A 27997-nucleotide genomic window follows, 5' to 3' on the forward strand; every position below is an offset into this window, starting at 1 on the left:
CGTAAATTTACTTCCTGGTGCGTTAGGTACCACCTCACCAGGACGTACATTTACGTCCTGCGTCGTTAAGGGGTTAAGGACCAAGCCCATTTTGACCTTAAAGGGGTACACCAGCAACAGCTGGAGGAACAAATGGGTCGGGTCACCAGCGGATCCTCAGCGTGAAATACGCTGCGGATTCATTATGAATCGACAGCTACATTGTCAGCTACAGAGACAAAGTGAGTAACTGTGTCTTTGTTAAAATTAGACACAAGATGTGGCCCACACTCACTAAGAGGCCCACTGGAGAGATTCACCTGCTTCCCTGTGGGCCAGTCCAAGCCTGTGACTAAAAGGAAGTAGCTAAACAGATGACGTTATAAAGTATCAAAACATTTTATTTCTGTGAGGAGGTATATTTTACACAGTAAGGAAGATAACCTTATAATAGATAAAGTTGCAGGGCGAGACTAGTAAACTAAAACTGCATCTGTATAAAAGAGCTCAAGAAGGATATGATACAGTAATACAACAGGTAACCTGTTAAAGAAAGCACCAATTTGTGTTCATCATTGTAGTTAACTAAAAAAATTAGCTTAGAAATATATAGATAGAAAAATTAAACTAGATAGATAGATAAAACTACTAAATTACTGGCACGCTGAAGGCAGCCTGTTTACCGACGTACTGTGATATTAGACAGGGCATTTTATGTTAGTACTCAATTTAGTTGTGTCTGAAGAATCAAAAAGTCTGACTGATTTTCATGTAGGTCATGTTAACGGGAAGTAACTGTGAAGACATTTGTTGAGCATTATCTAGAATAAATAATATTTCACCAGCTAAGCGATTTCTTCCTACCACCCCTAAGATTTGATCAGGGCTGTAACACAACATGCTTTTTGATGAACAAGGTGGAGAGTGCCATGTTTAGCATATCATGCATACATTTAGTGGGTACAGTAAAGCTCACTGTAGGACATTGCCATAAGTATCCTATAGATTTTCTTCATAAATCAACAAGAAATTCCCTACCAGACATGAATGTGAGAAAGAACTGCAATGCTTAATATCTTTTGATCAATAAATAGAAATTGCAAGGTTTGTTTCTTTCACGCATCACTAAATTGGCACTGGATGCAGTATAAAGTTAATGGTAAAAAAGGAAAACAAGTAGCAAAATAAATTAAGGATGATACTTTAGAGAAACTGTTGTCTATGGCTATAGATTAATGTTATATTTTAAGAAAGTTTTACATAGAGACTAAAAAGAAGGGACTTCATTGTAAGTGACGATAGATTTATATCGTCAGTGTTAAGAGATCCAAAATACAATGTGCGAGATGTTTGCTTCTGATTAACATACACTCAACCGTGAAGTTAAGGTGTATCAAGGCATAGAAAAAACTGGGACAAATAATATCAAAGCTACTTTCTAAGCTTGGACTGGCTCCATTGCATCGAACCCATTTGTCACAACCATAAGATCCACCCACAATGGCAGCAATAAAAGACGTCTCCAAACAAGAATTTTGTTCTCCCTCAGCAGTTCAGCTGGGGTTTCGGAGACCATAATACACAGAATGGAAGTGACCAAGTCATTATGGATTGTTCTCATTGTAACTGCTTTTATGGATGTTGGTAAGTTATATTAGTAATGTTGTCTTATACATCTTGACATATTTGCATAACCATTTCTATTCATTCTTCATTCATGCAAGATATTAATTGTATTTTCTTACTATTTGATGACGAAAAGACATATAATAACATATTATGTTAAACGGTTAGTAGAAGTAGCAATTCATTTTTTACTCTTCTCAGTCTCAGCTTTAAAAGAACAAATTTAAAAGAGAAATTACTACCTATACTGACTCTTTACCCAGCAATTTGTATGTGTATGTATGTATGTGTGTATCTTTGTAGATATAAATTTGCTCAGCTCCTCCTGTTCTGTATCATGAATGCTTTTTATCTGTGCATCTGTTCCCATTAGTGTTATGGATTCATAACACTAATGTGTCATCATTAACCTTGATGGATAACATATTTACTTATTAAGATTACTTCCCCTTTTCATACAGTACAATTTACTGTATAAAAAAAAAAAGCAACAAAAATCCCTTTGTAAAAGCAAAAAGTTGCAGTGTAAACCGTCTAAATTTAGTAAAACATTTAGTCATAAAGTAACTTCAATAAACACATTACAATGCAATGCATGAATCCACTGCAATAAGTTACCATCATCATTAGAAGATGTAATTGCATTATCCTGTCAGTGTTAAAAAGAGATATTCCAGGTCTGTTATATTAATATTTGATTTTACTTGCACCTTAAACTACTGATGTATTACATATTATCTGATCCAGATAAGATATATGCAGACAGAATCATTCTTTAAAATTGGCAATTTAGAGGTCTTTCAAGGTCAATGGCATGCAGACAGAGAATTGCACAAAAATTACCAAAGGTCCCACTATACATTGCCCAAATTATATTGTCTCACCATGACAACTGCCATTACCACCACAAAGTGACTAATACCATTAGTAAATAAGTCCATACCATTAGTAAATATCATAAGTGAATAAAGTATTTGGTGGGGTAGCCATACAGCACAGTGATGGTGTGGGAACAGGACTTGCACATATCACTTTTGTATGAAACTATATTTTGTGACCGACACCCTGCTCTAATAATCTTATGTACATGTCACTAAGAGCGGCATTTACATTAACTAAAAAATGTTCAAGATGGTGCAATTGTTCAAGTTCAGTGACAGTGTATTTTTTTAGTGCAGATTTATTTATCACAGATTCACAATAGTCACTAATTGTTATAATTTCTCACAGATGGGCAGATTATAATAATAATGAGCTATTGTAAACAAGGTTTATGTGCATCTGTCACATAATTTACCTAGCAGGGTTCCTATGCTAACCATACCCTTTTTAAGCAATGTTGCAGTTTTATTCTGTGAAAAACATGCATGCATTTTTTATTTTTAGGCCTGCCCCTTTGAAACGCGTTATTGGTAGCTTTAACATTATAGAGATTGTTATTAAATGCTGGGGTACCGCTTTAGCCCCCTATATCACCTCTCCTGGACTGTCTTCTAAACTAATTTTAGACCAGATTAAAGTTGTCGTTTGAACTGCTCATAACTCAGCTTAGAGGTCCATTCATGTATTTTGAATGGAGATAGGGGGTGAAAGACATTGCCAGACACCTTTAGTGGTGACTTATCTCCATGAAAACAAAAGAATGGAGCAATTGAAATCCAACCAACCTAATCCTTCTCTCCCCAAACAACTGTCATTGGGGTGAGTCAGGAGACCCCATACATATTAGATCAGTATTAGATATTAGATTAGATTAGATCATATTAGATCATTTTCTCACGCACAGTCCTCAAGGCCCGCCAACAATTCATGTTTTCAGGATTTCCTTAGTCTTTCATAGGTGATATAATTGTGGTGATGCCATATTTACGGACCATAACTATATCACCTGTGAAAGAGAATCCTGAAAACATGACCTGTTAGGGGGTCTTTAGGACCGTGCTTGAGAAACACTGCATTAGATGGTTTGTCAGTCTGAACAAACTCGGCAGGTTTGGCTGACATATAACTAATGTGTATGGCCTGCTTAACACAACCAACATTTATTAAAAGACTATATAAAAAAATCCTCAAAATAAATTTTAGAAGTCTACTACAAAAAAATTATAGGCTAACACTTATACGCTTATAAAATTTATAGACTAAACTTATAGACTCAAAGCAATAAAAAAAAAAGACTGACAAAAAAACAAGAAGGCAGAAAAATAAGTCTTGTCTGAAGGGTTTGCAATAGTGTGCTTTACATGTATTACTAACAAACTCCAGAAATACATCTACATACACTTTATCCTTTTCCACTCAATAGCCCATAAGGAGAATGTGCAAATGTATTAACCCCTCAAGGACAGTCTATTTTGGCATTAAAGGGGTTCTTCCCCGGAATTTTATATATTTTTTTTAATCAACTGGTGCCAGAAAGTTAAACAGATTTGTAAATTACTTCTATTTAAAAATATTAATCCTTCCAGTACTCACCAGCTGCTGTATGCTCCACAGGAAGTTCTTTTCTTTTTAAATTTCCTTTCTGTCTGACCACAGTGCTCTCTGCTGACACCTCTGTCCATTTTTGGAACTGTCCGGAGTAGGAGCAAATCCCCATAGCAAACCTCTCCTGCTCCAGACAGTTAAAATGAACAGAGATGTCAGCAGAGAGCACTGTGGTCAGACAGAAAGGAAATTCAAAAAGAAAATAACTTCCTGTGGTGCATATAGCACCTGATAAGTACTGGAAGGATTAAGATTTTTAACCTCTTAAGGACCCAGCCATTTTACACCTTAGGACCCGGCCATTTTTTGAACATCTGACCACTGTCAATTTAAACATTAATAACTCTGGAATGCTTTTAGTTATCATTCTGATTCCGAGATTGTTTTTTCGGGACATATTCTACTTTAACATAGTGGTAAAAAAAAAATTGTAACTTGCATCCTTTCTTGGTGAAAAATTTGAAAATTTTATGAAAAATTTGAACATTTTGCATTTTTCTAACTTTGAAGCTCTCTGTTTGTAAGGAAAATGGATATTCAAAATATTAAAAAAATTTTTTCACATATACAATATGTCTACTTTATGTTTGCATCATAAAATTGACAAGTTTTTACTTTTGGAAGACACCAGAGGGCTTCAAAGTTCAGCAGCAATTTTCCAATTTTTCACAAAATTTTCAAACTCACTATTTTTCAGGGACCAGTTCAGGTTTGAAGTGGATTTGAAGGGTCTTCATCTTAGAAATACCCCACAAATGACCCCATTATAAAAACTGCACCCCCCAAAGTATACAAAATGATATTTGGTCAGCCTTTTAATCCTTTAGGTGTTTCACAGGAATAGCAGGAAAGTGAAGGAGAAAATTCACAATCTTCACTTTTTACACTCGCATGTTCTTGTAGACCCAATTTTTGAATTTTTACAAGGGGTAAAAGGAGAAAATGTATACGAGTATTTGTAGCCCAATTTCTCTTGAGTAAGGACATACCTCATATGTCTATGTAAAGTGTTCGGTGGGCGCAGTAGAGGGCTCAGAACCGAAGGAGTGACAAGTGGATTTTGGAGAGTACGTTTTTCTGAAATGGTTTTTGGGGGGCATGTTGCATTTAGGAAGCCCCTATGGTGCCAGAACAGCAAAATAAAAACACATGCCATACCATTTTGGAAACAAGACCCCTTGAGGAACGTAACAAGGAATTAAGTGAGCCTTAATACCCCACAGGTGTTTCACGACTTTTGCATATGTAAAAAAATAAAATAAAATTTCACTAAAATGTGTGTTTCCCCCCAAATTTCACATTTTTGCAAGGGTTAATAGCAGAAAATACCCCCCAAAATTTGTAACCCCATCTCTTCTGAGTATGGAGGTACCCCATAAGTTGACCTGAAGTGCACTACGGGCGAACTACAATGCTCAGAAGAGAAGGAGTCATATTTGGCTTTTTGAGAGCAAATTTTGCTCGGGGGCATGTCCCATATAGGAAGCCCCTATGGTGCCAGGACAGCAAAAAATACCCACATGGCATACCATTTTGGAAACTAGACCCCTTGAGGAACGTAACAAGGAATTAAGTGAGCCTTAATACCCCATACGGGTTTCACGACTTTTGCATACGTAAAAAAAAAATAATAATTTCATTAAAATGGGTGTTTCCCCCCAAATTTCACATTTTTGCAAGGGTTAATAGCAGAAAATACCCCCCAAAATTTGAAACCCCATCTCTTCTGAGTATGGAGGTACCCCATAAGTTGACCTGAAGTGCACTACGAGCGAACTACAATGCTCAGAAGAGAAGGAGTCATATTTGGCTTTTTGAGAGCAAATTTTGCTCGGGGGGGGGGGGGATGTTGCATTTAGGAAGCCCCTATGGTGCCAGGACAGCAAAATAACCCCCACATGGCATACCATTTTGGAAACTAGACCCCTTGAGGAATGTCACAAGGGGTACAGTGAGCATTTACCCCCACTGGTGTCTGTCAGATCTTTGGAACAGTGGTCTGTACAACATTTTTAATTTGCACAGCCCACTGTTCCAAAGATCTGTCAGACACCTGTGGGGTGTAAATTCTCACTGCACCCCTTATTACATTCCGTGAGGGGTGTAGTTTCCAAAATGGGGTCACATGTGGGGTTGTTTTTTTTGCGTTCGTCAAAACCACTTTAACAATCAGCCACCCCTGTGCAAATCACCTCAAATGTAAATGGCGCACTCTCCCTTCTGGGCCTTGTTGTGCGCCCCAAGAGCACTTTGCGCCCACATATGGGGTATCTCCGTAGTCGGGAGAAATTGCATTACAAATTTTGGGGGGCTTTTTTTCCCTTTTACCTCTTTCAAAATGAAAAGTATAGGGCAACACCAGCATGTTAGTGTAAAAAAATTATTTTTTTACACTAACATGCTGGTGTAGACCCCAACTTCACATTTTCATAATGGGTGAAAGGAGAAAATACCCCCCAAAATTTGTTAGGCAATTTCTCCCGAGTACGGTGATACCCCATATGTGGCCCTAAACTGTTGCCTTGAAATACGACAGGGCTCCAAAGTGAGAGCGCCATGCGCATTTGAGGCCTAAATTAGGGATTTGCATAGGGGTGGACATAGGGGTATTCTACGCCAGAGATTCCCAAACAGGGTGCCTCCAGCTGATGCAAAACTCCCAGCATGCTTGAACAGTCAACGGCTGTCCAGCAATACTGGGAGTTGTTGTTTTGCAACAGCTGGAGGCTCCATTTTGGAAACAGTGGCGTACCAGACGTTTTTCATTTTCATTGGGGAGGGGAGGGGGGCTGTGTAGGAGTATGTGTATATGTAGTGTTTTTTACTTTTTATTTTATTTTGTGGTAGTGTTAGGGGGGGTTACAGCGAGTTTGAGCTGCCGCGCAAAATTTGCTGCATCGCAAACTTGCAGCCTGATACTCACTGTAAGCCCACTGCCCATGTGAATGTATCCTGTACATTCACAGGGGGGGACCTCCAGCTGTTGCAAAACTACAACTCCCAGCATGCACAGTCTATCAGTGCATGCTGGGAGTTATAGTTTTGCAACAGCTGGAGGCACACGGGTTGGGAAACACTGAGTGAGGAAACAGACAATGTTTCCCAACCAGTGTGCCTCCAGTTGTTGCAAAACCACAACTCTCAGCATTCTCAAGCATGCTGGAAGTAGTAGTTCGGCAACATCTTTAGAGCCAGATGTTGCCGAACTACAACTCCCAGCATGCTTGGAGTTCTAGTTTTGCAACATCTGGAGGACTACAGTTTGCAGACCACTAATACAGTGGTTCCCAATCTGTGCCCTTCCAGATGTTGCAAAATTACAACTCCCAGTATGCCAAAACTGTCCAGGCATGCTGGGAGTTGTAATTCTGCAACATCTGAAGGGCCAGATGTTACAGAACTACAACTCCCAGCATGCCTGGACAGTAAGGGCATGCTGAGGATGTGTAGTTTTGCAACATCTGGAAGGGCACAGTGGTCTCCAAACTGTGGACCTGCAGATGTTGCAAAACTCCAACTCCCAGCATGCCCAGACGCCAAGGGCTGCCTGGGCATGCTGGGAGTTGTAGTATATAGGGTCACAATACAGCAATGCATGTCGCTTTACGGCGACGTGCATTGCTGTAAAGGGCCCGACCGCGGCTGAAGATCTACTCACCTGTCGCCGCCGCTGCCGTCTCCGCTACCAGGATCCGGGTCTTCAGGGACGAGGTAAGTACCGGGGCCGGTCCCCAGCACTCTCCCGTCCCCCGCCGCGTCCTCCGGTCTTCCTCCCGTCCTCTCCGGACTTCAACGGGCCGGGCAGGACGGAAGGAAGTAACCGCCCCCCCTCCTGCGATTGGTCGGTTAACTAACCGACAGATCGCAGGGTATAGGAGGAGGTGGCCGGCTTGCCACCTCGCTCCTATACATTAGCATGGTCCTGGCTGTCTGTGACAGCTGAGATCATGCGAAATTACCGGGCGGTCGGGTCCCAGAGACCCGATCAGCCCGGTATCGCCGCAGATCGCAAGGGCGATTTCCCTTGCGATTTGCGGCGATCGCCGACATGGGGGCCTACATGGCCCCCCTCGGCGTTTGCCCTGGATGACTGCTGAAGGATTTCAGCAGGCATCCAGTTCCGATCTCTGCCCGGCGCGCGGCCAGAAAACGCCCAGGGTGTGAGGGCGTATCCATACGCCCTGGGTCCTTAAGAGGTTAAATAGAAGTAATTTACAAATCTGTTTAACTTTCTGGCACCAGTTGATTTAAAAAAAATGTTTTCCAGGGGAGTACCCCTTTAACCCCTTTCCTGTAAAATGCAGTTTATAAAGGGCGCTGTGGCACGGGAGCGTTATGAAGCGAGCTCAGGAGCTGAGCTCGCATCATACCCGCACAGTCCCGGCTGCTATCAGCAGCCAGGACCCGTGGATAATGCCGGGCATCGCCGTTCAGGTGATGTCCCAATCAGCTAGGACGCATCAGGAGGGTGCCTTACCTGCCTCCTGAAATCCAGACTTAAGCAATCAACCACCAATAACACCAATCAAAGCATTGCAATGCAATGGCACTGATCAGTGTATTGAATCAAAGTACTGCATGTTATGATCCCCTATGGGGGCTATAACATTGCAAAAAAAGGTTAAAAAAAAGTTAATAAAGCTGTTTTAACCCCTTCCCTAATAAAAGTTTGAATCACCCCCCCTTTTCCCATAAAAAAAAAAACCTGTGTAAATAAAAATAAACATATGTGGTATCACCGTGTACGTAAATGTCCGTGCACGGTCAATGTAGTACATGCAAAGAAAATGCTAAAAAAATTTGGGTCACTTTTTATACCATACAAAAATTTATAAAAAGCGATCAAAAAGTCAGATCAAAACAAAAATGGTACCGATATAAACTTCAGATCATGGTGAACAAAATGAGCCCTCATACCACCCGGTACATGGAAAAATAAAAAAGTTATAGGGGTCAGAAGAGGACAATTTTAAACGCATACATTTTCATGCATGTACCGTATATACTCGGGTATAAGCCGACCCGAATATAAGCCAAGGCCCCTAATTTCACCCCCCAAAACCCAAGAAAAGTTATTGACTGGGCTATAAACCTAGGGTGGGAAATACACCATCCCCCCTGTCATCATCCAGACCCCCGTCATCATCCAGACCCCTGTTAACATCCAGACCCCCGTCATCATCCCCCCCCCCCCTTAATCATCACTGCCTGTCAATCCCTTCAGCCATCGGCTGTCCGGGCATGCTGGGAGTTGTAGTTTTGAAACCTCTGGAGGTCCGCAGGTTGAAGACCACTGCGGCCTTCATCATCATCCAGACCCCCGTCATCATCCCCCCCTTCATCATCACCGCCTGTCAATCCCTTCATCAGTGGTCTTCAACCTGCGGACCTCCAGATGCTGCAAAACTACAACTCCCAGCATGCTCAGACAGCCATCGGCTGTCTGGGCATGCTGGGTTTTGTTGTTTTGAAACCTCTGGAGGTCCACAGGTTGAAGACCACTGCTGCCTTCGTCATCATCCAGACCCCCCCCCCCCCCTGTCCATTTTAACCGGGGGGGGGGGCCTTTTCTCCACGCTCCGGGCCTGCCCCGAACTAGTGACGTTGCCTTGACGACGATGTACAGGGACGTTCATGCGCGTCCCTGTGCGTCGTCCTCAAGGCAATGTCCCTAGACCGGGGCCGGTCCTGGAGTGGAGAAGAGGGTCTCCCGGTGAAGATGAACAGCCCGGAACGACTAATCCTCCCCACCGGACGGTCCCTGCAGCATAGATGGCCCGGACCAGCTCATCCTTCCTTCTTAACGAGGGAAGGTGAGTAGAAAGCTAAAGGGGGGGGGGGGGGGTATGGATGATGACGAAGGCCGCAGTGGTCTACAACCTGCGGACCTCCAGAGGTTTCAAAACTACAACTCCCAGCATGCCCGGACAGCCGATGGCTGTCTAGGCATGCTGGGAGTTGTAGTTTTGCAACATCTGGAGGTCTGCAGGTTGAAGACCACTGAGAAGGGATTGACAGGCGGAGAGTTCACTCGAGTATAAGCCGAGGGGGGCGTTTTCAGGACGAAAAATCGTGCTGAAAAACTCGGCTTATACTTGAGTGTATAGGGTAGCTATGATTTTTTTTCAGATGTAATACAAAATCAAACCTATATAAGTAGGGTATCATTTTAATCATATGGACCTACAGAATAAAGATAAGGTGTCATTTTTACTGAAAAATGTATTGCGTAGAAGCGGAAGCCTCCAAAATTTACAAAATTGTATTTTTCTTCTATTTTGTCGCACAATTATTTTTTTTTCCATTTCATTGTAGCTTTTTGGATAAATTGACTGATGTCATTACAAAGTAGAATTGGTGGTGCAAAAAATAAGCCATCATATGGATTTTTAGGTGCAAAATTGAAAGGGTTATCATTTTTAAAAGGTAAGGAGGAAAAAACGAAAGTGCAAAAATGGAAAAACGCTATGTCCTTAAGGGGTTAAGGACATAGCCAATTTTATTTTTGCGCTTTAATTTTTTTATACCTCGCCTTCTAAGAGCCAATAACCATTTTATATTTCCATCCACAGATCCATGCAAGAGCTTGTTTTTTGCATGCCCAATTGCACTTTGTTATGACATCACTCGTTTTACTGTAAAATGTATGGCAAACCCCAAAAAATATTATTTGTGTAAGGAAATAGAAAAGAAAAGCAAAATTTGGCAAATTTTAGAGGGTTTTGTTTTACACTTTACAGGAAAAAAATAATGTTTTCTTTATTCTGTGGGTCAATACGATCAAAATGATGCCCATGTTTACATGCATTATGTTATTGCATTGCAAAAACTGCTCTATTTTGACCACTTTCTCATTTTTCCATATACAGGGCTGCATGATGGCTCATTTATTGTGCTGGGATCTGTAGTTGTTTTTTGTACCACTATTGTGATTATTTGATTGCATTTTATTATTATTATAATAATATAATAATAATAATCATGCAGGGTTGTTTACCTTATATTTTGATAGTTCGAACATTTACGCACGCAGTAATACTAAATATGTTTATTTATTTATTTTTTATGAGTAAATGTGGAAAAGTGGTGATTAAAATTTTTATTGGGGGATGGGCTTTTTCACATTTTTATTTTTACTTTTAATGTCCCCATAGGGGACTATCTATAGCAATCATCAGATCATTAATACTGTTCAGTGCTATGCATAGGCACTGATCAGTATTATTGGCGATCTACTTCTCTGGTCTGTCAGACCATAGAAGAAGACCTCAGGAGAGTGGTGGAGGCAGGTGAGGGGACCTCCACCCACCATCTTGGCTGATCTGATCCCCGTGGCCATGCCAAGGGCGATCAGATCAGCCATTACAAGTGCCACATTGCCTCAGATGCTGTGATCTGTACTGATCACAGCATCTGAGGGGTTAATGGGAGACATCAGCACGATGACTGATGTCCACCATTACCAGGGGATCCCTGGCTGCTGATAGCAGCTGGGACCTGCAATACATGATTTGAGCACCACTCCGGTCCCAACGTCATGCACAGGACGAAAATGCATGTCCGGGTGCACTAAGTACCAGCACATCAGGACATACATTTACGTCCAATGTCCTTAAGAGGTTAAAAAGAAAAACCTAATATTCTGCAAAGACATAAGACCCTTTATTTAGTTCTTAGTAAAAAAACAAAAACAAAAAAAAACTTTGCCATTGTTAACAGTCTCCAGTCTTCTTGAGTATGTTGCCTCAAGGTTTGTAAACCTGGATTTGGTATTTTCTGCCTTTCTTTGCTGCAGATGCTCTCAAGCTCTGTCTGGTTGTATGCTAATCATTGGATAGCCATTCTTAGGTCTCTTTTCAATGCTCTGGCTAGGCCACTCAAGGACATTCACAGAACTGCTCCCTGTGTTGTCTTGGCTGTGTGTTTAGGGTCATTGGGGAAATTTATCAAAACCTGTGGAGAGGACAAGTTGGCCAGTTGCCCATAGGCCTCTGAAGGCCTCTGAAAAATAAAATAAGCCATCTGATTGGTTGCAATGGTCAACTTTTCCTCTCTACAGGTTTTGATAAACCCACCTTATTGTCTTGTCTGAGGTCCATAGCACTTAGGTTTTGATTAAGAATATCTCTCTACCAATCAGTTTTCCCTCAAGCCTAACCAGTCTACCGGATAAACAAACAAAAGAAAACACCCTTACAGCATGACTCTGCTTCACTATAGGGATAGTATCATGCCTTTTTTTTTTTTTTTTTTAGACATGATTTTTAAAATTGAGTGGAAAGTTTACTTGTGGTTTCACCAGGTGTCATTAGGTGACCATCTGCAAACTACTGGCAGGCTTTTAAGTATTTTTTACTAAAGTGGAAGACTATTTTTCCAACAAGACCCAGATTGGTGGAGCACTGCAGTGGCGATTGACCTTCTGAAAGTTTCTCCCATCTGCATACATGATCTTTGGAGCTCAGCCAGAGTGCCTAATGGGTTCTTGGTCATCGCACTCACCAAAACACTTTTCCCCTGATTACTTGGTTTGGTAGGGGGGGGGGGGGGGGCGGGCAGCTCTAGGAAAAGTCCTGGCTGTTCCAAACTTCTTCTATTTAAGGATATGTTCACATTGAGTAATTCGCTCCACAAGTGGAGATTCCATCTGGCGGCTGCCTCTGAAATGCATTGTCAGCTGTGAGATCTTATATAGACAGGGCTGTGTTTTTCTAAATCATATCTATTCATTTGAATTTACCACAGGTGACTGCAATAAAGGTGTAGAAACATCTCAAAGCTGTTCAAGGGAAATAGGTGTCCCCCAGGGAAGATACATTTCAAGCGTTAAAGTTTGAATACTTATGCCCATAAGTATGTTAGTCTTTCCTTTTAATACATTTGCAACTTCAAAATTATGTTTTTTATCATTGTCATTAAAGGGAATTGAGTACAGAATAACTTTTTTTGTTATGTTGCTATACTTTTTATTGTGAAAAAAGTGAAAGGTTCTAAAAAGTGTTTTTAGTTTACATTCACATGGAACTAATTCGCTGTGGGTTGCCCGGAGCTGAAATTTTGCTTGGTGATTTCCGCATCTGAAAATCTGCAAGCAAATTATGTTGCTAGGAAATACCTAGTGGATTACTCTCTATTGCCCAAACATGCCTCTGTCATGAATATGAAAAGGATTTGCCTACAAGTATACATTTACACCACACTTGGCACCTTGTTAAAGGGGTATTCCGGGCAAAAACATTTTATCCCCTATCCAAAGCATAGGGGGTAAGATGTCTGCTCGCATGGGGCCCGCTGCTGAGACCCCCCGCAATCTCCCTGCAGCACCCGCATTCTATGCGGGTGCTGAATCTCCAGTTTCGGAAACCTCTGGGTTTCCGGGACTGGGGACATGAGGTCACGCCACGCCCCCTCCATTCATGTCAGAGGTTTCCGAAACTGGAGATTCAGCACCTGCATAGAATGCGGGTGCTGCAGGGAGATCGTGGGGGGTCTCAGCAGCGGGCCCCCTGCGATCAGACATCCTTTGGATAGGGGATAAAATGTTTTTGCCCGAAATACCCCTTTAAGGCTAATTTTTTTTTGTTTACTGCTCAAAAAAGGGCCAATTCTCTTTAATGTCTCTTAACACGGCCGTACATGTGAAGTCAACCAAAGCTTTATCCAGCTCTAAAAGATATTATCCACCTCAACAAAATATTTCTTAATTCTCAATAGCAGGGGGTTATTTATTAAACTGTATTACCATTTTTCTGGTGTTTAAAAAAACACATTTAGCTGACATCTATATGAGATTTTTGATGCCACAGATTTCAGTTCAAGGGTGCACAGCCAAATTTGCGGCAACTGTATTAAGAGGCATCTCTTAACCTTGTGTAGTTTGACCTAAGATGGGTGTAAGAAAATCCCCCTTAGAGTGTCCTCCTCCAAAATTAAGATCCTTTTATCTTGCCAAATGTAGTCAAAAGCAAATTATGCTATGTGTGTGTGACCTTACTGTATTTCATAAATACTGACTCCCTAGCAGCAATGCTAGAAACACTGTATTTGGTGTAGTATATATTTTTTCTGTTAAAAAGTAATCCCTGGAAGTTTTCTCATGAAATCATTTATAAAATCATTGAGTTATATAGAGTTACAGTAGAACTCTAAAGCAATTCTGGAACAACCCTAATTTGTTTCTGTGCATGTAACATGTCAATGGGAATTTGTCATGAAAAATGTGAAAAATTACAGCTGTGCTATTAAAATAGTAAATATGTTCCTTTCTTCCTTTTTTTATTTTGCAGTTCTTGGAGATCATTGTTATCAGAATGACATATTTAAGGAGAACTTTAACAGTAACTTCAGAAGCACTGAGTATGATTTTGGTATGGCAATAAACATTTCTTAGGGGGTTTCAATATAAACAAAATGAAATAAACATGCCAAAAAAACACATAGAATTTTAACATTTGTTCAATGTAGACTAGTCATTCTAATTTCCTGGTCATCTAGAGAATGGAAAAGTACATTCACCATGTAGCAGAATGAAAATGTTAACACAATGCTAAAACATTGACGCTTATATATTTGTGATAACGCTTGCTGATGAGCAAAGTATCAGGGGCATATGATTAGCAGCACCTGTTGTGAGATTTTCCTGTGTATTAAGCAAATCAGCTAAAGTAAGAGGACACAGTTGACAGTGAATCGTTAATCTGCTACAGGAGGACATAGCTACTTGTAAAGGGTTAATCCGCTAGATTTACACATAGCTGTGTGTAAATTTTAATCTTCAAAACGCTGACATTACCCCCCCCCCCTTCCCCTCAATGGACTCTTCGAGCTTAGAAGCAGGAAGTCTCCAAACGCTGTCAATAAAGTGTTGCTTCACTGGTGACAACTCCAGCTCAGATTCAGGTTCCGGGAATGGAGCTGTATCACCTATCCTCATCAAGTATGTTTGAGAGTTTATATATATACATATATATATATATATATATATATATATATATATATATATATTAGCATACTATTCATTCATTACCTTTTCCGGGAGGTATTAGAGTTGTGATAGAACCTCTTTAGCGATAAGGCCTTAGTGCAATAAGTTTACCAAGTTTGCTATTGCAACCTCATATTATATTTGGTTGCTCAGAATAAGATAACATTTGGTTCCCCATAACAGTATCTATGCTTGCTATGTTTGTTGAAGCAGGTCTGTGGGCACATAAGGATATAAGAGATTTTCCTAATGTTTAGGTAATTTAATAGCACATGGTATCCAATAACAACATGCTGACAGTGGTGAGAAATTTTACTTATGGTGCATTTGGTACAAAGTAATGTAGAAAAAGCTGAAAATAATGTTTTTGCATTTGTTTTACCTTATCACATTAAATACTTTCTATAACAGTTTTTTTCTTTTTCAGTGACATCAAATAATGAGAATGTCTGCAGTACCTGGGGTAATGGATATGTAAATACATTTGATGGGTATTTTTATAATGGCAAAGGAAACTGCACATACATTTTTACTAAACAGTGTCACGTACCAAACGAAGATTTTGAAATACTTGTCAAACGTAACACAAACAGCCTTAAACCTATGATAGAACAAATTTTCATGAAGCTTTTTTACATCATGATTGAAGCCAACATAACTGGAATATATGTCAATGGGAAACAGTAAGTATTAGTCTTAGGTTACCATGATTCTTATTTTTATGTAATTTCTAGCATTATAGATTGTTTTATTTTGTTTAATACATGTATATTATCATGGGTGTTGGTAAGATTTTTACAAAACAGGACAAAGAACTTCCAATTTCTAATTTTTAATATTGACATATAATGCTTAACCTCGACTAACATATGGAGCCCATGTTAATCTAGTAATTCTAGTAATAAAAGTATAGACAGATACTGCTTTTACTACAAGTCTATAAAAAAATTGTGTTTTAAAAAAAAGTTACATAAAGGCAAAAGTGGTACCAATAAAAGTAAAATATCACGGCGCAAAAAAGGAGCCCTTATACAGCCCTATATAAGGAAAAATAAAAAGTTAAAGGGGTCAGAATAGGGCAATTTTAAACATATTTCTTTTGCTTAAAAAGTTTTATTTATATTTTTTTAAAGTAGTACAATAGAAAAGGATTTAAAAATAAGTATCAATGTAATCATATTGCCCCACAGAATAAAGAGAACATGTCAGTTTTACCATAAAGTGCACTGCATTAAAAAAGAACTCCAAAAGCTGCAAAATTGCTGTTTTCTATTATTTCTACCAGAAATAAAAAAATTTTGCCTGCGCAGTAGACTTAACAGTAAAATGAAATGTGTCATTACAAAGTACTGTTGGTTGGGCAAAAAAATAAAAAAGCCCTGAAGATGGAAAAATTAGAGTTATGGAGAGGCAGAAAAAACAAGAACACAAAAATGAAAATTTCCTGTGTCCTCAAGGTCAAAATGGGCAGTGACTTTAAGAGATTAAAAGCCTTGTGGACACAGGCACAATAAATAAAGCCAGATCCTATTTACTAAAATGGTAGAGGTACCTGGGGGGGGGGGCTAGGCTGAGCTCTAGGCATCATCTATTGTGAATAGATGTATCTATATAGGGGTGTTACCTTTCTCTGTGCTCCTGTCTGTGATAAGGAGGGTACTGCTGGAAAGTGATCTGTATGGAACAGGAAGTTTTAGCTCCATGTTAGGCAGAAACTGTGAGATTTTAGAGTTATTTAAAAATATAGATAGTAAAATAGAAAATTAGAAACATCATCATTAAAAATACTTAAAATATGTTTTAGCATAAAAACATGTTTTAACAAATAAGTCATATTTTAATAACACATTCTTTTTTTAAATGTCAATTTAAATTATTGCATCACGGCATGTCAAGCATTGTGTGTCATAGCAGTCATGTATTAGGTATTTGCCTATACACAAATAGGAGAGATCTATTAACAAAGCCCAGCAAGGCAGGAAGAAGCAGTATAGGACCACCCTTGGAGAAAATCATAGACAGTTGCATTGATATGTATTTTCTTTCAGTATAAGACCACCCTGAAAAACTGCCATGTCTGGAGCAAATCATAGACAGTTGCATTGATGTGTATTTTCTTTCTATTTACTGCAGAATTGATATTCCCTATAGAAGCTCAAATTTGGATATAGATGATGAAGGTTTGGATATAGTGTTTTCTATAAATGGCATAAGAGTGCAGTGGAACACATTGGATTCTCTCCAGGTAACAAGAAGTGAAAGGGTTCAAAAGTAAACTACAAGTACACCATAAAAGAATCAATTTTAATTTAAACAGAAAAATCATCCTATATTATTCTGATCATGTAACAACAGGATGTTATCCCACAAATATGTTAGACCTCATTAACATAGCCATTGGACTCCGTCAGCAATTCCGTAAGAACGATGGGAGTTTAGCGGAGAAAAAAATTGTGCATGCACAATTTTTTTCTCAGATAAACTACTGGATTCCTGACAGACCCCATTCAAGTGAATGAGGTCCATTGGGACCCGGCAATATCCATTGTATTCTGACCTGTTTCAGGTTCTGTTATGCTAAAGAAAAATAAAAAGGAGCTGAACGGACCATGAATGGGACAAATGCAAATGGCAATGTGAACCTAGCCTTACATGACAACTAACTCTTTGATCTCAGGTATAAACCTCAAAGACTTTGTTCATGTTCTCCTCCATAATACAAAAACAAAATAAGGATGGGTTCACATATGTCTGGCATCCATCATAGGTGAACTCAGCCTATGTCTCTAGGCAACTGATGCCACAACTAAGGACAAGTTGTCATCAGTTGTATGGCATCCGGCATCCATTGTCTCTGGATGGCGGACAGGGGAATGCAGCAAGCTGCATTTCTGTCTAGTGCCCTCTGGCATGTCCAACCATGCGGCATCAAAATTGAAACACTGGATGATTGTGAACTGTTCCATTAAAATGAATAGGATCAGTTCTAGCATCGGTTTCCCTCCAGTGCATGCCGGAGAGAAACTGTGCCGGGCAACTGATATATGTGAACCCAGCCTAATAACACTCACCTTTTATACAGCTCCAAAGCTCAGTTTTGTGATATAAATAATGCATTGATCATCAACATATTTAGTAAAAACAATCAGTTAATGGTAGATAATCCTATACATTTTTATCTGTCTTGTTGGACATCCAAAGATCTTTATAGAACAATTGCCCAACTTTTTGCTACTAAAAACACTCTTATTTGTAATATTTGTGAGAAAAGTCTAATTGGTCATCAGTTTGTTTTACATTAAATACATGTTTATGAGGACCTTAAAGGGGTTTTCCAATCTTTATTGATTACATATAAATTGTTTACATACAGTAAGATGTATCACTTTTTCATGTATTTTATGTAGCTGAAATGTCTCTGTCTCATATGCAGTCACATGACAATACTCATGGGGTTTATCTCTTGTTTGTGAAACATACCGTACTCTGTACTAATGGTTCTTTGCTCTTTTTTTATCGTTTGTTTTGGAAAATACATGCCTTTTCTCTACTGCTTTCTGGCTTTTCTTTCTTATGCCTTCTTTTAGGAGAGATCTTGTTTCACAGGCTGGGCACCAGTTGTCTTTGCCAGTAACAAATCCGTGTAGTGGGTGAAGACAGTGAGCAATTACAGCAATACCTTACATCTTGTAATAGAGAGGCATCAATGCAGATGTAAATATAGGCAATGTGTGTGAGTGATGAGAGGAAACAAGGGAATTAGGACAATGGAGGCATCAAAACAAAGGTGTTACGGGCAGGAAAATGCAAATAAAAAAATTTCTCCTGATCAATTAGCATTATGAGATTTAGGTACTTTTCTATATTTGTTATGTTTGGAAACCCCTTTATGTTATGATTTTGCCATGTCAGGCTGTAAAGCATAAAGTCTATAAATGTTCCTATAGGGAGAGTGTGTCATGCCACCTAGAGGCCGCGCTTTTACGATGGCTGTACTGTTATCGGCGACCACATCTCTTAATGTCAGATCACAACCAGAGAGCCAGTATGAAACTTCCTGTTGCAGACAGGCCAGCAACTATTCTGTTGTGTGGCTTTTCTCGCCTAGGCTTAGCCACACATAATACAGAATGGCAGTGCTTGATTTTTCATTGATGAAAGGAGGGTAGTAAGGTAAGCTAAGCCCTTCCCTGTGGGAGGATGCAAGATGTCCGTGGAGGAGGACCTGAATGAGATGGAGGATAGGCGGCAGGTGTCAGAAATTGAACTAGAACAGTGCAACAGTGGAGGTGTCACAACAATTTCCCAGCCTTCTTCTGCTGGATGTTGTGGGCCATAAAAGACATGCATTGGCCCTGGCCATAGCTACTATTCCAAGTATCTGCCATGGCATGCACTATGCTGCACACCAACAACTGCATGGAGGGGCCCACCCTATCCTCTCCACCCTGTGCAAAGCAGAGATGGCTTTCTTGGCACAATAAGGGTGACTAGGTATGTGCCACCTGGGCTGGGTACACCCCATTAGTTACCAAAAGGCCATGCAATGAAAAAGATGGTATGGTAGCATCTGTGCCACCATCAACTTGGTCAGGTGCAACTTAAAGTGCACTAAAACAAGAAGACTGTGTAAATACTGTTGTCTGTATGACATAGATTCATCATTCGATAACTGATAGGATAGAGGAAGAGGACACAACACTGATGAGGACAAGACAGAGAATTTGCTGCCTGTGGACGAGGCCTGGCAGCTATACTGTTGGGAGGGATCTGAAGGAGCAGCAGCAGGGGAAAGGTTTTCTTCACAGGACTTGTGATGCCAGTCCATGTGCCTACATAGAGACGTAGTTCCTACATTCTTACCCTGGTCACAGCTTACTTTCTGTTCGCAGACATGGCACAGTGTCACGTTTTCTGCATCTGGTAAGATGTAGAATATCAGACAAAGACAGCACCACCAGACTGTGCCCCTCCTCTGGAAGGGTTTTCTTTCAGAACCTAAAGATGCAGCAGCATTGTCATCACCTTAGCTGATCAGACCAGCAGGCCTATGTCTGATATGTTTGACAGGTGCATTGGCCCAATCTCGGCTACACTCTTCTTTTCCGACACTACCGCTAACCTCCTGCTCTGAACATGTCAGCTCCTCCTTACCTGGTTCCGCCATCCTGTCTAATACTACGTCATCATTATTATTATAATTATTAAACTCCTTATTGTCCTCACCACTCCTCTCTACATTAACTTCTTGGGCTCCTTGCTCCCCTTTAGTATATCCACCATGATGCCTTACAGTATCCCCACTATGCCTAGCACCACCAATCTCACAAGTGCTATGCTCAGCCTCTGCTTCCACTTCCACCTCCTTGGCAACACACCCCAAAGGTTGACTGTCCTCACACAACTCCTCCTCGTGGCTAATGTTATCCTACTTAGCACTAGGGGGATCAAAGACAATGATGATGGAACAGACCATCTAGGATACACATTTTCAACTTGCCATGTAACTGTAGACAATGAGAAATCAACAGCTGGCTCATCTTCATATCATCAGACTCTTCTTCCTGCTCTTGAGAACACCTCAAACCAGTCAACCAGTCCACAAGAGCCTTACTATTCCCTAAATCCACACAACCCTGTACAGTCAGAACTTTTACTTGCTGACATTGGTGCTACTACTACTACTACCAGGCACCTGGCTGCTGCTGCTACCTGTACTGGTAAAAATAAAATGCTTTTAACTGTGTTGGCATGTTACACTCTGGTAAGGTAGAAAAGAATTTCCACACAGCAGAATACCAGACAGGGACAGCCTCACTTGACTCTGCCCCATCTCTGGAAGTTTTTTCTGAACATATAAATACAGCAGCATCGCCATCATCTGAGCTGATCGAAACATTAGGCCTACATCGGTTTTGTTTGAAAGGTGTTCTGCCACTTTGGCTTCACTATCCTCTTAAACCACACAACCCCTGTACAGTGAGAACTTTTACTTTCTTGGCTGCTACTACTATCACCAGGCTCCTGGCTGCTGCTTCTACCTGTACTGGTGATAATGCCACCAACATTTTTACTGGCAGAGGATATGAAAGGGGTGCGCTTTCGTCTACCCCTCCAACAATTCCGTTAACCCCTTATGGACGCCGGGCATATCCATACGCCCCCATTTTAAAGTCCTTAAGAACTGAGGCTGTATGGATACGCCGATGGGAATGCCGGTCCCCGCCGCTCGCCGGGCGGGGACCGGACCTGGGTGACTGCTGATATCTATCAGCCGGCACCCCGTGCAAACCCCTGGGGGGGTCCCGAGACCCCCCATGTCGGCGATCGCCGCAAATCGTCGGTCTCTGGTGACCCGGTGACCCAGCAGGAGTGAGGTGGCACAGGTGCCGCTTCACGATCACGTGATTGATAGGTCGGAATGACTGATCAATCACGACCCTGCTGGGCGGCGATCGGGACGGCGAAGATGGCGGAGATCGGCGTCGGTGGGGGTCTCCTACCTTGCCCTGGTCCGGCGGGGTCCCCTCGGGATCGGTGGCGGCGACAGGATCGGCTACAGCAGCGGTGGCGGTCACCTCCTGCTGTTGCTTAGCAACAAATCACAGCATGCACAGGCAAAGGGCATGCTGGGAGTTGTAGTTTTGCAACAGCTGGAGTTCCAAATACAACTCTCAGCATGCCCTTTGGTAGTCTGTGCATGGTGGGGGTTGTAGTTTTGCAACAGCTGGTGGCACTTTTTTTTCTATGAAAAAGTGTGCAGCCAGCTGTTGCAAAACTACAACTCCCAGCATGCAGAGACTACCAAAGGTCATGCTGGGAGTTGTAGCAGTGTGCCTCCAGCTGTTGCAAAACTACAACTCCCAGCATGCCCTTCGGCTGTCAATGCATGCTGATTGGTGCATTTTTGCAAGAGCTGGACACAAATTGGTTGTGAAACTGAGTTTGTTAGCTAACTCAGTGTTTTGCAACCAGTGTGCCTCCAGCTGTTGCAAAAATGCAACTCCAAGCATGCACTGAGAGCCTGTACATGCTGGGAGTTCTAGTTTTGCAACAGCTGGAGGCACACTGGTTGCGAAACACTGAGTTAAGTAACAAATTCTGTGTTTTGCAACCAATGTGCCTCCATCTGTTGCATAACTTCCAGCATGTATGGTCTGTCAGTACATGCTGGGAGTTGTATTTTTGCTACAGCTGGAGGTTTGCCGCAGCTCAAACTCTCAGCGAGAAACTCATTGTAAACCTGCACCCGTGTGAATGTACACTAACACATAATAAAGGGTAAAACACTACATATACACATACCCCTAGTCCCCCCCCCCCCCCCACTCCAATAAAAAAAAAAACCTTGTACGGCAGTGTTTCCAAAAAGGAGCCTCCAGCTGTTGGAAAACAACAACTCACAGTATTGCCGACAGCCACTGACTGTCAAGGCATGCTGGGAGTTTTACAACAGCTGGAGACACCCTGCTTGTGAAACACTGCCGTAGGGTATTTTTGTGTCGGATTCAAATACCCTATTTATTCCTCAAATGCGCATGGCACTCTCTCACTTCAGAGCCCTGTCATATTTCAAGGAAAGAGTTCAGGGCCACATATGGGGTATCTCCGTTTTCCGTATCTCCCCATTTTGGAAACTACATCCCTCACGTATTGTAATGAGGGGTGCAGTGAGCATTTACACCTCACAGGTGTCTGGCAGATTTTTGGAACAGAGGTCCGTGAAAATGAAAAATTTTATTTTTCATTTGCACAGCCCACTGTTCCAAAGATCTGTCAAACGCCAGTGGGGTGTCAATACTCACTGCACCCCTTATTAAATTCTGTGAGGGGTGTAGTTTCCAAAATAGGGTCACATGTGGGGGTGTCCACAGTTCTGACACCATGGGGGGCTTTGTAAACGCACATGGCCCCTGACTTCCATTCCAAACAAATTATCTCGCCATAAGCTCAATAGCGCTCCTTCTCTTCTGAGCATTCTAGTTCGCCTGCACAACACTTTACATCCATATATGGGGTATTTCCATACTCAGAAGAAATGGGGTTACAAATTTTGGGGGGCATTTCCTTCTATAACCCCTTGTAAAAATTTAAAAGTTGGGGGAAAACCAGCATTTTAGTGAAAAAAATAAAAATGAATTTACACATACAAATTTAACAAAATGTTGGCAAACACCTGTGGGGTGTTAAGGCTCACTGGACCCCTTGTTACGTGCCTTGAGGGGTGTAGTTTCCAAAATAGTATTCCATGTGGGTGTTTTTTTTGCTGTTCTGGCACCATAGGGGCTTCCCAAATCTGAAATGTCCCCAAAAAAACATTTCAGCAAAATTCACTCTCCAAAATCCCATTGTTGCTCCTTCCCTTCGGAGCCCTCTACTGCGCCCGCCGAACACTTGACATACACATATGAGGTATTTCCTTACTCGAGAGAAATTGGGTTACATATTTTGGGGGAATTTTTCTCCTTTTACCCCTTGTAAAATTTGAAAAACTGGGTCTATAAGAAGATGCGAGTGTAAAAAATGAAGATTTTGAATTTTCTCCTTCACTTTGCTGCTATTCCTGTGAAACACCTAAAGGGTTAACACACTTTCTGAATGTCATTTTGAATACTTGGAGGGGTGCAGTTTTTATAATGGGGTCATTTGTGGGGTATTTCTAATATGAAAACCCCTCAAATCCACTTCGAAGCTGAACTAGTCTCTGAAAAATACCAATTTTGAAAATTTTGTGAAAAATTTGAAAATTGCTGCTGAGCTTTGAAGCCCTTTGATATCTTCCAAAAGTAAAAACATGTCAACTTTATGATGCCAACAAAAAGTAGACATATTGTATTTGTGAATCAATATATAATTTATTTGGAATATTCATTTTCTTTACAAGCAGAGAGTTTCAAAGTTAGAAAAATGCTACATTTTCATGAAATTTGGGGATTTTTCACCAAGAAAGGATGCAAGTAACGTCGAAAATTTACCACTGTGTTAAAGTAGAATATGTCACAAAAAACAATCTCAGAAAAAAAACTATCGGTAAAAGCATCCCAGAGTTATTAATGCTTAAAGTGACAGTGGTCAGAATTGCAAAAAAGGGCTCAGTCCTTAAGGTGAAAAAGGGCTCAGTCCTTAAAGGGGTACTCCGGTGAAAACCTTTTTTCTTTTAAATCAACTGGTGGCAGAAAGTTAAACATATTTGTAAATTACTTCTATTAAAAAAATCTTAATCCTTCCTGTACTTATTAGCTGCTGAATACTACAGAGGAAATTCTTTTCTTTTTGGAATGCTCTCTGATGACATCACGAGCACAGTTCTCTCTGCTGACGTTATTATAATAATGCTTTATTTGCTGTTGTCCTTAGTGGGATTTGAACCCTAGTCCCCAGCACTGCAAGGCAGCAATGCTAACCACTGAGCCACCATGCTGCCCTTAGCTTACATCTGCTATGCATGGTTGCTAAAATGGACAGAGATGTCAGCAGAGAGCACTGTGCTCGTGATGTCATCAGTGTTCCAAAAAGAAAGGACTTTTCTCTGTAGCATTCAGCAGCTAATAAGTACTGGAAGGATTAAGATTTTTTAATAGAAGTCATTTACAAATATGTTTAACTTTCTGCCACCAGTTGATTTAAAAGAAAAAAGGTTTTCACCGGAGTACCCCTTTAAGGGGTTAAAAGACACAATTTTTTTATGATAAACGGTTTTGAGTTTATTTTGTATCTTTTTGGGGTGATTTGTCAAACACCTACTAGTCACCCAGGAAACCCAGAAAATATGCGTTAAAAGCACTTTAGATGGTAAAATACAAGCTTTTAACTGCCTTGTTATGTTACAACAAGGTAGGAATACTTTGTAAGCGATTAAACCCCCCCCCCAAAAAAAAAAAAAACACACATGTAAATGTGCTTTAGATGGCTAGTGTATGTTTAAATTAAATGCTTTTAACTGTTTTGTTATGTTAAAACTAGGTAGGCATACTTTGTGTGCAATTAAACCCAGAACACACACGTAAATATGCTTTAGATGGCTAATGCATGTTCAATTTACATGCTTTTAACTGTGTTATGTTACTCCCAGGTAAATGAACTTGCTTTGATTAAACCTAGAAAATTAATGTAAATGCACTTTAGATGACTAATGTGTTTTTCAGTTAAAAACTTTTAACTGCGTTTTATATTAAAACCAGGCAGAAATACTTTGTGTACATCCAAACCCAGAAAATACACACAAATGTGCTTTACATGGCTAATGCATGTTTAAATTTAATGCTTTTAACTGCGTTGTTATGGTAAAACCAGGTAGGCATACTATGTGTGCAATTAAACCCAGAAAATTCACATAAATGTGCTTCAGATGACTAATGCATGTTCAAGTTCAATGCGTTTAACTGCGTTGTTAGGAATTGTACTTGTGTGCAATTAAACCCACTTAATACACATGAATGTGCTTTAGATAGCTATGCTGCACTCACAACACTGTTAATATATATATATATATATATATATATATATGTGTGTGTGTGTGTGTGTGTGTGTGTGTGTGTTTGTGTGTGTTGCTAAAATACAGGTCAGCCCACTGCTTTGCTCAGTTTTCTAGATATTTATATGTGAAAGTTATTATGGACCCAATCACTGCTGACTGGGATTTGTAGTGCACCAACAGACTTCTGCAGGTAGAGACAGGACAGGAAGTCACTGAGATATGCCTACTGATTTATGTTGTGCTCAGCTTGCTGTGGAATTATATAGATTAGAATTTGTGCTCAGCTTGCTGTGATTTTCAGAATTGTATAGATTAGAATTTGTGAAGGCTTTCTGGCTTCTACAGTGCTTGCACTCTCTCTCTTTGTCTCTTTCCGAAATGGTGGCTGCACGCAGTACATGGGACATTATCTGTGTCTAAAACCCTTTCTCCTTTGCTGTGTCCTATTGGCCTGGGAGCTGATTGACACATAAATCAGCAAATTATTCTATAACATGGGGTCATCATGTGATAATTGCCCCACTTATTCCTTCTGTGGGTGCCAAAATACCATTTGTTCCTTATCTCTTGTGTTATTATTGTGCATAATGCAAGGTTCAGCTTGAATGAACCAAGCAATGTGCGGAAAGTTTTGTGAGCTGCGGCCACCCAAAATTTTGGTCTAGTTCAGGTTTGCAGAGCTCGACTCGCTCATCTCTACTAATAACAAAGCCAAGAGTTAAGCATTTTTTTTTCTTTTAATAGGTAGAGATACCAGAAAGATACAGAAATCAAACCTGTGGCTTATGTGGAGACTTTAATGGATTTAAATATTTCAATGAGGGTTTCAAAGAAGGTAATTATGCTAAAGTTGACATGAATTTTATCAGTGGAAGTGGGCAAGAACAATGTCGTTGATAGTTACCAACATTTAAATACCAAATCATGCCCAAGTTTTGACCAAGACAATTGGCAAATTAAAAGAGGCACCTTATCAAAATCCCCATCCTTGTGTGGCCCTAGTAAGTTATCAATCCAAACAGACTGCTTGGTAAGAAAGCACTGTCTTACAGCCGCATCCTAGTCTCTGTAGTTGACATAGAACACATCCTAGGTACCAGTCTGTTAGAGATCAGTCGAGTCTTCACCTCGGTAATGATGATGAAAAAAGGATATTGCTTTAGCTGATACAGACATATAAAGAAAAGGTCCCAAGCTAGCTTTATCTCCAAAGTAGAATACAAAAGGTCAATAAAAAAACACAAATGCACTTTATATTCAAGTTGATAGGAGTCCCTTTCCCAAAAGGAGTCCCTTTGCTTCAATTGCAAAAATAGAACACCTTCCAAAAATCCACCCTAAGGAGCTGTTGGAAGATGTAATTCTGAACACGGAAGTCAAATATTCAGTGAAACCTCTCTCATAGATCACCCCTTTATCCAGACCAGATTTTCTGACCACCATGCATTTTACATACATTTTGAGAAGACCACCCCCACTTATCAATGCAAGTAAAGCCCAACTAGCTATACATTCTTTCTACAATCTCTAGATTAGATATCACCTCTACTTTGCTCCCTTCATCTAATGCATCTCAATGAATCAAAATGTGTGACAAGTAGCAGGGATAACAATTATAACTACTCTACTACTATTCCCAAATGACAGCAAATATAAGGATAGACCCAAGTAAATTTTAGATATGCTATTTGAAATTTTCCATGGCTGCTTTCCTCAGAAAAGCCCAAAATACAATATAAACCACCCAATTTTTGGTATTGTTTATTATTATAAAAAGTACCAGACCATTAGGACAGTAATTCTCTTTATTTAAACAGTGCTAATAGATGCTTTCTTCACAGGGGACCAGGCAAGCATAAATGCATTTTTGGATAAATACATAGCAGATATTCCAGGAGAAGTTTGTGTGAACAACATCGTTCCACTTTTACCTACATGCAATTTTGTTGTAAGTATACATGTATATTGAGTTATCTATGAATACAATGGCACATATTTACAATGCCAGAATTTTGGCTCAAAATACACCAAAATTGTAGCACACATAAATTGAGACACACTTAAATTGCTTTGTGCACCAAAAAGGACTGAAAACTATACCATTTTCTGCAAGGGGCTATGGACTATACGCAACTACATGTGCCAAAATAATGCACCAACATTTTGTGAGCCAACTAATTGGTTTAAACTAAAACTTGACAATGGAAAATGAGACTAGATAATCTATAGATGTGCCGCATTTATCAGTCAGCCTGCGTTTGCAGTTTTAGTTAATTCCCTTCAATATGGTCCTAATAATATTATTTTACATGCAAATCCTTAATAGCTGTTACAATTTTCTCAGACCAAGTTATGATTTGCAGAGTCAAGAATTGACTTTATTAGATTGGTTGTCTACACTAGTGCAGCAGTAACAAAAAATAATAAAAGAACTGATAAAAGCA

General features: G+C 40.2%; 1 protein-coding gene across 1 annotated transcript in view; it reads left to right on the forward strand.

Annotated features, from left to right (window-relative positions):
* The first annotated feature begins 1565 nt into the window (after positions 1–1565).
* Positions 1566–27997, forward strand: part of LOC130277496 (mucin-2-like) — a 307722-nt gene continuing 281290 nt past the window's right edge. The window contains exons 1-6 of the mRNA XM_056528171.1: positions 1566–1623; positions 14379–14459; positions 15504–15759; positions 17210–17321; positions 26298–26388; positions 27395–27501. Of these exons, the coding sequence (XP_056384146.1) occupies positions 1566–1623; positions 14379–14459; positions 15504–15759; positions 17210–17321; positions 26298–26388; positions 27395–27501 (705 nt within the window). The remainder of the gene's footprint in view (positions 1624–14378; positions 14460–15503; positions 15760–17209; positions 17322–26297; positions 26389–27394; positions 27502–27997) is intronic.

Source organism: Hyla sarda, chromosome 6 (assembly GCF_029499605.1).
Source record: "Hyla sarda isolate aHylSar1 chromosome 6, aHylSar1.hap1, whole genome shotgun sequence".
In the NCBI taxonomy this organism is placed as follows: domain Eukaryota; kingdom Metazoa; phylum Chordata; class Amphibia; order Anura; family Hylidae; genus Hyla; species Hyla sarda.